General features: G+C 41.4%; 1 protein-coding gene across 3 annotated transcripts in view; it reads right to left on the reverse strand.

Annotated features, from left to right (window-relative positions):
- Positions 1-13,456, reverse strand: part of PLD1 (phospholipase D1) — a 208,221-nt gene that overhangs the window by 124,028 nt on the left and 70,737 nt on the right. For all 3 annotated transcript variants that reach the window (XM_077763675.1, XM_077763676.1, XM_077763674.1), the window contains exons 2-5: positions 5,434-5,624; positions 5,046-5,173; positions 337-482; positions 29-134 (exon numbers count right to left, since the gene is read on the reverse strand). In XM_077763675.1, coding sequence (XP_077619801.1) covers positions 29-134; positions 337-482; positions 5,046-5,173; positions 5,434-5,593 — 540 coding nt within the window. In that variant the 5' untranslated portion in view covers positions 5,594-5,624. The remainder of the gene's footprint in view (positions 1-28; positions 135-336; positions 483-5,045; positions 5,174-5,433; positions 5,625-13,456) is intronic.

Below are 13,456 nucleotides of genomic sequence, written 5' to 3' on the forward strand. Positions count from 1 at the left end.
TGATCAGCAGAATACTGAAAGGGCTTACCCTTCTACTGAAGAATTGTTCTTCTCTGATCATGTTTTCAGATGAACGAGGCAAACTTGGCATCTCTCGAGGCTCTTCTTTGACGTTCTGTCTTCTAAATGTGTGCCTAAACACACACACACACAGAATGGAAACATTTATTAGATTATTCTTTGAATATTACTCTCATTTAAATGTTATTTTTAGAAAAGCCTATTTAATAGAAAATATCCTCCAACAATGGACAAGTTAACCCATAATATCGATAAAATACTCTTTCCATCCAGCTTGTTTACTGGGATAACTTTGCAATTAATTTTGAAAGTTACCTTCTGGTGGGAATCGGGATTCGGATAAAAGCTTTGTATTTGAGCAGCTCTCTGTGAAATTCTTGAAAGTGTTTGAATTTCCTCTTAACTTGCCATTTAAATTCCCCATGTGTTAATTCAATAGTGTAAAGATTGATACTTGGTACCTAGAGTGATCAATAAAAATGATTGATATTTTAGATAACAAGAAAGTCTAAAATCCTTCAGTGAACAATAGCTAACTTAGACAAAATGTTTTCTAAAACAACTGATTATAGAAATAAAATTTCCTTAAATATTATATATATATTATGTACATAATACACATAGGACAAATTCTGAATCACACCGAAGACAAACTTCCACAAACCGTATTGCTCCAAATACACACACACACACACACACACACACACACACACAGCCCTGAAACAAGAAATCAGGTAAAGGAGACAATGAGTGAAGACCCTAATTAGTCATCAGGGGTAGTTTTGCTCATCCAAAAGTACCAACGGTGAACAGAACACTGGAGGGAGTGGGAAGCTGGAGGAAATGGATTCCAGGAGCATGATCTTAGCCCACTTCTCATCCTGCACGGATGACATTAATGCCTTCTCCTTCTGAAACATATTCCAAGGTCCATCCTTGTCTACAACATCTCCCTGCCCAGCACCACCAGTGACCAGCAAGGTACAGGATGACTAGAAAGTCAAAGACTTTCCTATGCACAAAATATTTTCCCAATTACTTAACTAAAATGAATCCCCATTTAAAAATTTAAAAATATTTCTCATTAAAATGCAAATATATCTTGGTAATTATTTCCAATCAGAAGAACTAACAGGCCTGGGGGATAGTTTTGATACAGTACAAAGTGTCAGGAGACTGAGGGATGTTTATAAAGCAGAGGAGATCTTGAAGGAAGCTCCATGGGCAGGAGGATGGTGTGTAGGGGCAGTGGGCACTCTGACTACCCGAAGGACACTGGCCCTTCCTGGAAGATTTAGGCACCAAAGATGGTGGGGGGTAGAGAAGGGAACCGTCTCTTCTGCTAGTTTATTTATCCAGGCTCTGGTGTCTGCAACCACATGCATGATTCCTGGGCTGGAGTCCTATTTTGCCAACTTTTGCATCTACACAGAGTGGCCATGCTTTTAGAATATAAAATATGAGCACGAGTATCAATGCAACCTGTGCTCTTAAGTCTGGAATCCAACCATATAACTGGTAAATATTCAAATCTAGCATTTTCTTTGCCTCTAGTTAGGCTTCATGACAGTAACTATAACTAGAAGTTGAAAAAAACGGTTCTGTGGGTCAATCTTATATGGCTACCTTTTACTTTGGCCAACATTACATCCATCATCCTCCAACATGTTTCACAGAGAAGAATGCAGGAAAACTCTGAGTGGCTAGAATCTTTGCATTCAAGTGAAAATGCTCAATTTAAGATGAGCCAAATAAATGAGAAAAATTATACAATTTAGGCAAGCTACTATACTTCCTAGGATTCTATTTGCCAGTCTACAAAAACAGAATACTTAGAAAATTTTGCAAATGCCAAATTTCATCCCTCACATATAAATCCAAGACTTTGCACACCAAACGTCGTAGCAATTGTGAGGCGGTATGATACAATGAAAACAGGCTGTCACATCCTTCTTGAAGATTTTAAAGGTCTGAAGCCCTTTGGTGCAGCCAACCAGCTGTGAAGCTCCAACCCAGTGTCACTTCTGTCAGACAACATCCCAGCTGAATTATTGGAATTCTTTGGAACTGGAATAATTTGAAGGGTTTTAATAAAGGGACTGATTATAAAGATGTGATAGCGGTAAGGAAACCATAAAGAAAGGGCAGTAACCTGGGACTCTGAAGGCATCCTTAGTCCTGAAGGAACAAGAGGCAAGACCAGGTACTGGAATAGAAAGGAGGGAACCATGTAAAGATGGCTGCCTTGGGGAAAGGGGTATCTTTGGTCAAGGGACATGGTCAGCCCAAGGTGACCCCAATCTCCCATCTGGGCTCTTTAGTGTCTGGGCCCTACCAGAGGACAAAAGCAGAGAGCCCTGAGGGGCAGAGCACAGGGTAGGAAAGGGTATGAGGGGCCACAGGATGGCAAACGGAAGGTCTGAGGGAGCCTGGATAACACCTGCCTCACTGGGCTGTCTTAGAAACGAAAAGAGAAATGTCTTGCCTTGAGCTAGCACATAAAATGTATTCAGTAATTAGAAAAAGTGTATTTTTATTCACCTGGAATCACATTTAAACTGCATGAATTTAGTTATTTCTTAGTAAACGAAACACAAAGTAGGATAAAGATCATCCTTAGCAGGGCGCCTGGGTGGCTCAGTCAGTAAGCATCCGACTCTTAATTTCAGCTCCGGTCAGGATCTCACAGTGTGAGATCAAGCTCCACATCGGGCTCTGCACTAAGTGCGGAACCTGCTTGAGACTCTCTCTGCTCATCTCCTGCACGCACGTGTGTGTGCACGTGCTCTCTCTCTCTCTTTCAAAATAAATAAACATACAAAAAGAAAAAAAAAAAAAGATGACCCTACACTTTCTCACACAGACTCAGACTAGAATAGGATTAAACCATACTCACTTGACTAACGGAAGAATCCAAGCACAGAGAAGTCCCTGGTTTGGTGTCTTGAATATTTATTTATCTTTGTGAATAACTTTAGGAGACACTTACTATTAATAATAATACGTAATATCATACAGTGTATGCGTATGTAATACTATAAGGGCTAAGAACAGGCCACCCCAAGATGGGCCACTTTGCCATGAAGATTATTTTGAGTTAAACAATCAAAACCCAGCAGATCCAGGAAAAGCTTTTTACTTCCTCCCCTCAACTGCCCAGAAAGAACTGAGATAGAGGACCTGCTCCAGGCGGAGAGCCATGGCCACAGATAACTACATTATATGACGAGCCAGGTATGGTAGACAGGGAGGAACTAGCAAGGCCTGTTTGATCAAAGTCCTCCATGTCCTTGTTTCCAAGTGGTCCGGTAAACATTCGTTATCAAACATTTGCTCTCCCTTTGAAGTCCGGGATTTGCCTGTCTTTGGAATTTCCATGTCTGTGTGGATCCCTTGTACTTATGAAGTTAAATTTGATCTTCTGTTAATCAGTCTCATGTCAATTTGAGTCTTAGTCCAGCTAGGAGGCCCTCTGAAAGGGACGGAACGTTCTTGCTTCCCAACAATACAACCTGCTGGGGCGCCTGGGTGGCTCAGTTGGTTAAGCGACTGACTTCGGATCAGGTTCTCACAGTTCGTGGGTTCGAGCCCTGTGTTGGGCTCTGTGCTGACAGCTAGCTCAGAGAGCCTGCTTCAGATTCTGTATCTCCCTCTCTCTCTGACCCTCCCCTGCTCATGTTGTCTCTCTCTCTCAGAAATTTGTAAAAAACCAAAACAATACAATCTGCAATATCCTTGCACAATGCTGTGTATAATTATTATTATTAAATCCTCATAAGAAATCCATTCGGTGGGCACTGTTACACCCATTATTCACCATTATTCACATGTGAAAACTGAGAAACAGAAAGATTAAGTAACTTGCTGGAGATCACAGAGCAAAGACAGGATTTAAACCATGCAGTTCAGCTCTGGAGTCTGTGCATTTAACCCACTGAGCATGTGTAGCCCCTCTCAGTCTAAAAGCTGGCAGGCAAAATAAGAAGACGAAGGCCATCTCAGAGACATTTCTGAGTGTGTTGTGCTCACGGGTAGATCAGGGACGTAGAGACTCCACTCATATAAAGAGCCTAAAGGAAAGGAAAGGCTACGCATAAAGGTGGGTGTTCGGAGTCAGAACACACACACAGGTAGGTCAGGACAGACCTCTAAGCAAAGCTATCAGGACCCCGGCAGCACATGCCACCCTGCAAGAGACAAAGAGGAAAGACAGGCAGAACCTGCCTCTGGGGAAAGGCTATTCTACACTTCCCCCGAGGCAGGAGTGAAGGTGGCCTTAGTCTGCCATGGCCAGAGCTCAACCCGAAGGGACACAGGCCACCAGCCTGCAGCCATGTCCTCTACTTATCAGACCTGACAACTGTGATATACAGTCAGTACCAGAGCACAGGCAGCTCCCCTAACAACCCAGTCCACTCCAAACCAAAGAGCGACACTTTGCTTGATGAAGTCATCTTCATGGAAGATGCCTTCCAGCACTCAGGCCCCATGAACAGACCTAAAGGACAGGTGCCAGGAGCAGATCAGAGAGCGGCAGAAGATGCCAGCAGTATTCTCTCAGCACTGTCTCTGGGTATGGACACCAGCCGACTCAACATCCTGGCTTTTTTTTCTCCCCAAGAGCTGGGTAGCATCATTATTTTCTTGTTAAACCAGAATTAAGAAAGCTAAACTTTTCCTTGGCTTATAGGTGACATTCTAGGTGAAACGTCTAGGCCCCAGGATTCCATGTTAAACAGAAAATTGAGGAAAGAGAAGGACTAGGAGAGGCACTCAGCAATTTATTAAACATAAAAATTGCCTTAAATACCGACTTTTTCATAAAGCATTTTCCAGAATGAGGAAAAAGGCATATGAGCATCAAGACAAAATGGAAAGCAAAAACTTGAGAGGTGAAGAGGACTTACAAGTGAATAAAAAAAAAAAAAGCTAAAAACCTATCGTAGCTATGAGGAAGGAAAATGAAATAGTGTGTTGGTTGGTATACATTGACAAATACGAGGTGAGTCCATAAATGCTCTGACCCGTGTTGTAGACGTAAAGCGCTCCACTTCCAGAACTTGAGCTTTTATTGGACAGCCGGTGAGATACGTCTGTATGTTAGGCTCCTTAAATCCTTGAGTCTTATAAACAGCAGAGAAAGGAATACACACTAAAAAATAAACAAGTAAATAAAGTTATTGCAAGGATACAATGATACTGCAAGGAGACACAATATTAGCACAACTTGCCTTTCACGGGCATCTGTTTAAGAATCCTAACCGGCTACAACAAGAAAAGAGCTAATGAAATGGCCTCAGCCCAGGGGAGGACATCAGCAAGGAAGATCAACCATTTGCCGGTTATTTCCAATCTGCGCTCTGCCGGGAGACCCTGATAAACTCTCCTCGGGCTCAGACCACCAGTCTTTACCTTCCTGGGTCTTGGGATCGCTGGGAGATACATCGTAATCCACCTCTTCTCCCTCAAAGTGCAGCTCCCGCGTGTCCAGATTTTCTATCAAATTACTCATGTCAGCAGCGATTTTCTGCAGTGCAGAGGTATTTACCCTGGGCTCATTTTTCAGTGACATGTTGGCTTTGGGCAGGGTAAGAGCAAAGGCGCTGGGGAGAAAAGGGGGTTACAAGAATTTATTATTTTGGTCAAATAAAACCCTATTCGACAATATGAATCCAGGCTTAGACAACAGCACATGGAAACGAGTCAAATAGCTCTGTGTGAGCACCAGTTATCCCAAACATCTCTTCATTTATTTTCTTGTTTAACATTTAAAGGACTCAGCCTGTAAATTAAATTAGAGTGAGAGCCTTAATCACGAGCAAGTAAGAAAGAGAGACACTGTATTGAATAAATGCCAACATAGGTTTCATCCAATTTCATTAACTTGGATAAATGAGGAGACTCCAGGGAGACTGGTTTGGGAATGGTTATTCAGAAAAAAGGAATTGATTCTTAACTCTAACAAACACATGGAAAAAATATCATATAAAATTAAGCAACTTTAAATATTTTCTAAAGAAATTTTAGGGAATTTTACAATATCAATAAGCAGATTTAAAACATTTTCATGATAGCATAATCTTTCCACATTTCCTCTGTTGGTGATATCCCAAGAAAAGTGTAAATACTATCTTTTTGAAATATGAGGTTCACGCCATGACTTTACATGACTTATAATAATATACATGTCTTGAAAGGTAATTGAATAGCTTACCTATTCTGAAAGATACTGGAGGTGCTCAAATTGTACTTCCCTCCTTTTTGAAGAAAACTGCTTTTTCCTCATTTTGGCATTTAATAACACAAATTGTTACACATCACTACCCAGGGAAGAAGAGTTCATATTCATATAGATTTTATTTTTCCTTTAACATACTAAGGCTTAAGCCTTGAGCGCCATCCTCAGAGCTGGATAAAAAGTTCATATTGCTGGAAATAATCTCTCTGTTACAGCCAGTCCTAAACCAGCAGGGTTTTCACACCAGCAACTCAACCACACATGTTCATTCATTTCTGCAAGTCACAAACATGTCCTGAGTATCCGCCACTCGCTGTGGGAAGCATTGAGGAAATAAGTAAAGGTGAGTAAGTCTGGTCCCTGCGGTTAAGGAGTTTCTGACATGGGTGAGGGGTATAAGCAAATTCATTCAAGGTCCAAGGCTTTCCTGAGAATGGCATGTGCTGAGTAGAAGACCCTTGACCAGGTTTTCTCCTGCAAGTGTGATCAAGAAGCTGGGGGGCTCTGTGGGAAATGCTAAGAGAGTCTTGGCCAAACATGGACAGCCCTTACCGTAATTCATCAAGTCTCAGTAACCTATACCTCCATGTCTGGTAGAAAGAGATTTTGTTTGGAAATTCAGAAAATCGGAGGAATGTGGTTCTGGCTTGGCTGGATATATAGAATTAGTATGACAAAGTCCCCTGTGAACTACATAATCAATCAATCATGTGTCTTTCTCCATGTTGGCTACGAAGAAGCTTGCAGCTACATCAGCGGTCCGCTATTAGCAAAACACAGGCCTATCCTTGCCTCCAACACTTCTCTTCAACTGTCTTCCCCACTTCTCATTTATATTATAATAACAGTTTATGTGTACTGACCACTTCGTATGCACCAGGCGTGGTGACGGTCTTTTATATACATCATCATGTTTATCATCAATAATAAATCTATGAAGTTTTTGTTATTTCTACTGAAGATGACAGGAGTTTATCAACCTCTTTACAGATAAAAACACTGAGGCATAGAGAGATTAGGTAACTTGTGTACGAGGTCACAGAGCTAGTAAGTAGTGAAGAGCGGATTTGAAAACCGGGTCTCTCTGGTTTTTAAGAAGCTGATCTTCTCAGCCACAGTCATTATCTCCCCATACATTTTTGGTAGATATGTAAGTGTCCCTAGAACAGATGGAAGTTTCGGTAAAACAAGTGCTCTCAAGCAAGACTTAAATGGGAAGAATAGGAAATGACTTCCGCTTGAAGCTCAACACCTCAGGATGACCCATTTACCCTCTCAGGTCCTTGCTAACTCCTCTTGGTAATAAACTAAAGAGGTTGAGCCATTTCATCTCTAAGGTCCCTTTAACACTAGAACCCTAACTGTAGATTAAAAAATGCTATATATATTATTCGGCTTCGCCTTCTAATGTACTTACTTTAACCTAAGAAATGAACCCAACTAGTTCTTCATATGAATACGAGAAGCAGGAGGCAGATGGTTCCTAATCTGCATAATTTAACAACTGTCTGTTCAGCTTCCACGAAGGAGCTTGTTGCCGCTGGTCACAATTAAAATATTTATTTCCTTCCCTCTCAATTATTAAATGCCAACCATGAGCAAAGTTTTGCTTTATTTAAAGTAAGGTAATGAAAAACTTAAAGGAAATGAGACAAGGAAAAACAAGTAAGAAATTACATCATATCATTGGTACTCATGAATTTGCAAGCCCTTTTCCATCGATTGAACAGTCTTATGGTTAACCCTGCCAACTTACCTAGCATAGCAAAGGAAAACAAGGGTTATTACAATGTCTTTCCTTTTGGACAGAGTGTCAGGGTTAAAATGCATGCTAAATTTAAGATATACAGAGACCAGAATAATTATACACTGCAAAAAAACGGGAATAAACAGTACAGAGTCACTGGAGCAAGGTAAAATAAAAATCCTTTTTCAAATAGAAGACATAAATTTATGAAAAACTTGAGTGAGAAAAAAAGCAGAATGGAAGCCTCTTATCATTTATACTCAACTGATCATTATGTGCTAATAAGTACAATTTTAGCACAGTTATTTAATACGATACTACTTGGTATTTATGATTATTCTGAAAGACTTAGATAAGTAACTTGCCCGAGATCACGAAACTTGGTCAGTGTTGAATTCATTTTTTTTATAAAGCAGATTGTCTGGCCCTGAAATCTCATGGACTTGGTTACAGAAGTTCATAATTATTGATTCTATTTAATGGGTTGAATATCCATAAATTAATCCTGTCTATGAAGTTAAATTTCATAACAATAAAAGATGTTCTCTACTTCAATTAACTATACCTTGGAAGGGATCCTACTAGCTCTACAGTCATTACAATTAATAGAAACAACATATCCCGACAGCCTCCTATATTTCTTCTTAGCCTTTTATTTTTGTGGTTCATAATATTTTATAAGATCACATGGAGTTTCAGTAGATCCAAACAGTTTGCAGATTTTTTTCAAGGTTTTGTGAAAACTTTACAAGTTAATCATGGAAAATGAACCGGATTGTTTGTCTATCACTGTCTTCACTCATGTCCATGGTTGCTTTGTGTTGACTTTTCATCCATCAATTGTATTGCTGGTTTCATTCTTGAATATCAAACTGTAAGGCCATCTACACTCCTATGTTGTCAAATCTTAATTTATTAGCCCATGTTTTCTTTCATCTAAAATAATCTGTGATGCTGGGTGAGCAGCTGCCACAGTTACAGCCCATCTTAACCAGCAATGGGATAAGGCCTTCAGTGTTTACCCCTGAGATAATGTAATTGATTTTGTTATCCTCTAATAAAATTATACTGCAAGACCATTATCTCTCTTGGTACCAAGCAGAGATGGTGCCAATGGAGTGATAACAGCAGCTGTGTTTTATTGCTGTTTGCATCTCTATCCAGGAAGTAAATAGGGTTTTTTTTTTTTTTTCTGGTATTGAATACTAGAATGAAAATTTTTTGCAGGGAACGTTTAATTACCTCCTGTTATTCAATGGTGAAATCAGAGAACTCTAGAGTTTTTTCTGATCTTAAGTTTCAACATCACTGGGAAATAGGACATCGAAGGAAGCAGATATTTTCCTTTCTCATAGTATATACATAAACAACGCCTTCACCAAAATCCAATACTATCAAATATAACTAATAATATTAAAATAAATACTAACACTAGTTAATATTTGCTAGGTATATACTAAGCGCCAGCCACTATTCAAGAAGATTACTTGCATGATCTCACCGAATCCTCACAATAACCTTAGAAGCTGAGTCCTATTCTTACCCTCATTTTTAAGATGAGAAGCTTAGATTGGCAACTTGCCCAGAGCCGTGTGGCTGGGAAGTGATAGAGCTGGACTCAACCCTGGTCGATCTGGCTCCAAAGTCCAGCTACTTAACCAGCCAGAAGTAGAACTGGGGCTGGCAGGAGGGACAGACACTGAAGACTTTTGTTCCTATTTTACATGCTTATAGAATAAAACAATTCAAAAAGGAACAATAACCCAAAAACTTAACACTCATTTTGTGACAGTAACTGATTTACTTCTTGTTTCCCTTTCTAACAGAACATGCAAAGTTCCCCATATTTTTTCCAGTACATTATTTGTGCTTACTAAGAAAAATAAATTCAATGGATTTACAAACCAAGAACCGTATCATAAGGTTTGAGTGTGAAATGAATTATAATTAGATCATTTAAAACCAAACTGAGTCATGGGGATTTCTTGTTTTGCCATTTTTCATTATGATGAAATTAATTGGTGGACCCATACTAAGTAACCCCCCAAAACACATTATATAGCAATGATTTGTACAGAATTGACCTGATGTTCCTCGAAATGCAAACATCATAAATGTGGATTCAAGTACTAAACTCAATCTCTGGTGACACGGTAAACCTTGGATAAATATTTTTTTAGTTGAGCTGACTTTGAATAAAGTAAATGATATTATCATAGTTTACATTCCAGGTGATATATTTTGAGAAAATAACACATCAAAAAAAAAAACAAACAAAAAAAACAACTCTCGGTGTTTACTTGGATCTTCGATTTTTTTTTTAGTAAAAGAACATTAGTTCCACAAATATAAATGGAGGACTTATTATGCACCTTGGGCAGATAATTAAATGTCAGTGGTGGAGGGGACAGGCCAGATGACCAAGGTCGTTCTACCTTTTTTATCAGTGTAACCTGGGCAACCAACAGCCTCCAGGGTTTCAGCATCTCATCTGTAAAATGGAAAGAGTGCCACCTACACTTCCCACCTCAGGATGCTTGAGGGGACAGTGTCATAATGCACACACATCTACAGGCAAAAGTAATTAGGTTGCTAATATTCCCTTTAATTTTGTTAACAGGTAGCCTCTGAAAATTAACCTTAGGAAAGTTTCTTTCATTTCAATATTTTTTAGGGCTGACAGGCTAGGAAATCACCTGCCTTTCATTTCTTAGTCAGCTCTCAAATTAATGTACCATCTAGCAACTGTGTTTCTGGCTGGGCTCCTCTAAGAATGGGGCTTTCCCAGTTAATCAGTCTTGAAATTTTCTGGACTCAATTCCCGCATTTGTAGAGAAGCCACCAAGACTTCCTGAATAAAAAACAATCACCAGGCATTAAGCAGTCAAGCCCAATTAATGCATTCTTTGCACATCTCCCTGGCCTCATCTTCCTCTCCCTGGCTGGTGAGGCGTCACTGTGTCCCTTGTGTTTGTGGCAGTGGCTCCTGCTCCCTTTTGGGTCCAGTACCCTTTGTGACTTTGATGAGATTTATGGACCCCCAACCCCAGAAAAAAATGAATATAGCCTGACACACAGTATTTTGCATATATTTTCATAGGTTCATGGATGTCCTTTTTGAAACGTTAGTTTAAGAAGCCCTTCCACTGATGTGCAATCGTGAGCTGATGTGCTGATGCGTCCTTCTTCCCACCAGATGAGGAGGAAACTCTAAGGTGGGGGAGGGTGAGAGCCAGACTATTTACCTGTGACACCTTGCTGAGTACCTGGCTCAATCAATATTTGTTGATTAAATGATTTAATCAGTGAGCCATCTACAGAGAAACGTGTCAGCTCCAGGTTATGCAGTGAATGCAACAAAGACACTTCCTTCATATACCACAGACACTCCCAGATGGAAAAGCCTTCCGAGAGGAAATATAACCTGCAAGAAACACACAGGCTGCTGAAGCAGTAGCAAATAAGACCGTGAACTGCTATCAGAGCTAACTGTGTGCCAGGCTTCCATCAAGGGCTTTTCACAGGTCCTCACAAGGTCATGATGGAGGTACAGTTGCTAGTCCCCCTTTACAGATAACAAGACAGGCTGACCAAGGTGACAAGTCAGCAAGGCAGTAAGTCAGCCCTCAGCACAGCTCTGGCTGACTCGAAAGCCACACCCCTGCTCTGCTTCCGTGTTCCGCTTGCACCCATGTCAGGAAAAGAAGATGCTCTGTGGAATCACAGTCCCTTCTCTCATGCATAGCCTTTGAGTCCAGACTTGCTGTTACTTCTATGGTTCCGGGAACCAGATGTTTGATTCCCAAACACTATGCTCCCTCTGAGTTTCAGATCTGATCTGACCTAGGGGCCCCCAGAGCCTAGCAATCTCCCATTTACTTCTCCTTCTTCCCTGGTTTCCTATCACAGCCTCCGTTTGGTCTAACACTGACTGCTATTCTCCCTGAGGTGTCATGATTGCAGATGATGGTGCTAAATATAATCTAGACACCCTGTGTCCACGGGACAAGGGTGGGAAATCACGTGCTCTCCCCCTTCCTTCGCTAAAAACAAAAACAAGTTTATAATAACATAAAGCCAATTTTAGCATGAAAATCATTTCTTGATTCGCAGGAGTTTCCCTGAATCCTTTGACCTCCTTGGATGGCCTCTCTTCTCTGCCGTAAGCTTTCTTGGTCATTTCCGTTGACATGTCCTAGGGTTAAATATCCCCCTTTGCTGTAGTACTAGCTTCCTTTGGTTCATTTCAGTCACATCTTTGATTTCAAGCAGATGTTTTATTTCTAGAGGCAAACACAAGTGTTAAGGGAAAGTGATATCTCTTTCAAATATAGGTAGATAAGAAAGTATTTATTGCCTGTCGTTTATTTAGTGTCTCCTCTGGGCCAAGCACTAAAGGCACATTACATCTATTTCTTTTTATCCTCATGATAATCTCACTTAGAATCGAAGACATGGAGCCACAGCAGCTTACTGAGGCTGCACAGAGCTGGTGGCGAGGCTGGGCCCAGGGCAGAGGCCACCCGATGCTTCCACAGTGCCTGCCTCCTCAGCCTCTGCCATAGAGCTCCACATCACTGCCACTCTCCCCTCTTCTCCTTGCACCACCATCCACCTCTGCCTCCTTGAGGCTGAGGGCGGGGCTTCTGCACAGCACGCACAGCACGCACAGCACGCGGTCCAAGAGGAGTTCGTGTGGCCCCGGCACCCCAGCTCCACCCACTTCTGGCCAGACCCACAGAGACACTGGCTCACCCTCAGGCTTCTGGACTCAGAGGCAGCAGTGCTACACTCGAGCCGGAACCCAGGCTCCTCGGGAGTTGTGTGTATGTGCAGGGGGAGCGTGAGATCAGGGGAGTTAACATGCTGCTGGACGCATGCCCTCCGCTCTCCTCCCTGCCTGACTGCACTGAGTACATGGGTGCCACACAGCCAAGCTGGAAGCTTTCTAGTGATGAGCAACTGGCTCATTTTTTCGTGAAGCTATGGCCAGCCAGGTAATGCACCACCTTACATGCTCTCTCCCTCTCTCTTCCCTTCTCCCCTCACTCTTGCTGCTGGAAAAAGCCCACCATGCAACCTTAGCTCAAACTCTATTACCCAGGAAACTTGGACTAGGGTAGTGTTGAAGCTAACAGGAACCATAAACTGTCCTGCCTCCTGCAGTTATCCATTCTGTGCTGAAGTTAACAGTAATAATCAAAAGTAAACTTGCATGGTGCTTTCATGCTGGACAGTGGTCTAGGTGGTTCGCCCGCATTAACTCCACAGCCCTTACAACAGCTCTATGAAGAGGGTACTATTCCTAGCCGCCTTTTTATAGACAAGGCAACTGAGGGCACAGACAGGCTAAATAACTTGCTCAAGGTCATACAGCAACCTGATGGGAGACACCTGCCTAGTTTGCTCCTAGTATTGTCTTGACTAACCTGGACAAAATCACTTTAGTG

The sequence above is a fragment of the Crocuta crocuta genome, unplaced genomic scaffold (assembly GCF_008692635.1).
Source record: "Crocuta crocuta isolate KB4526 unplaced genomic scaffold, BGI_CrCroc_1.0 scaffold433, whole genome shotgun sequence".
Lineage (NCBI taxonomy): Eukaryota > Metazoa > Chordata > Mammalia > Carnivora > Hyaenidae > Crocuta > Crocuta crocuta.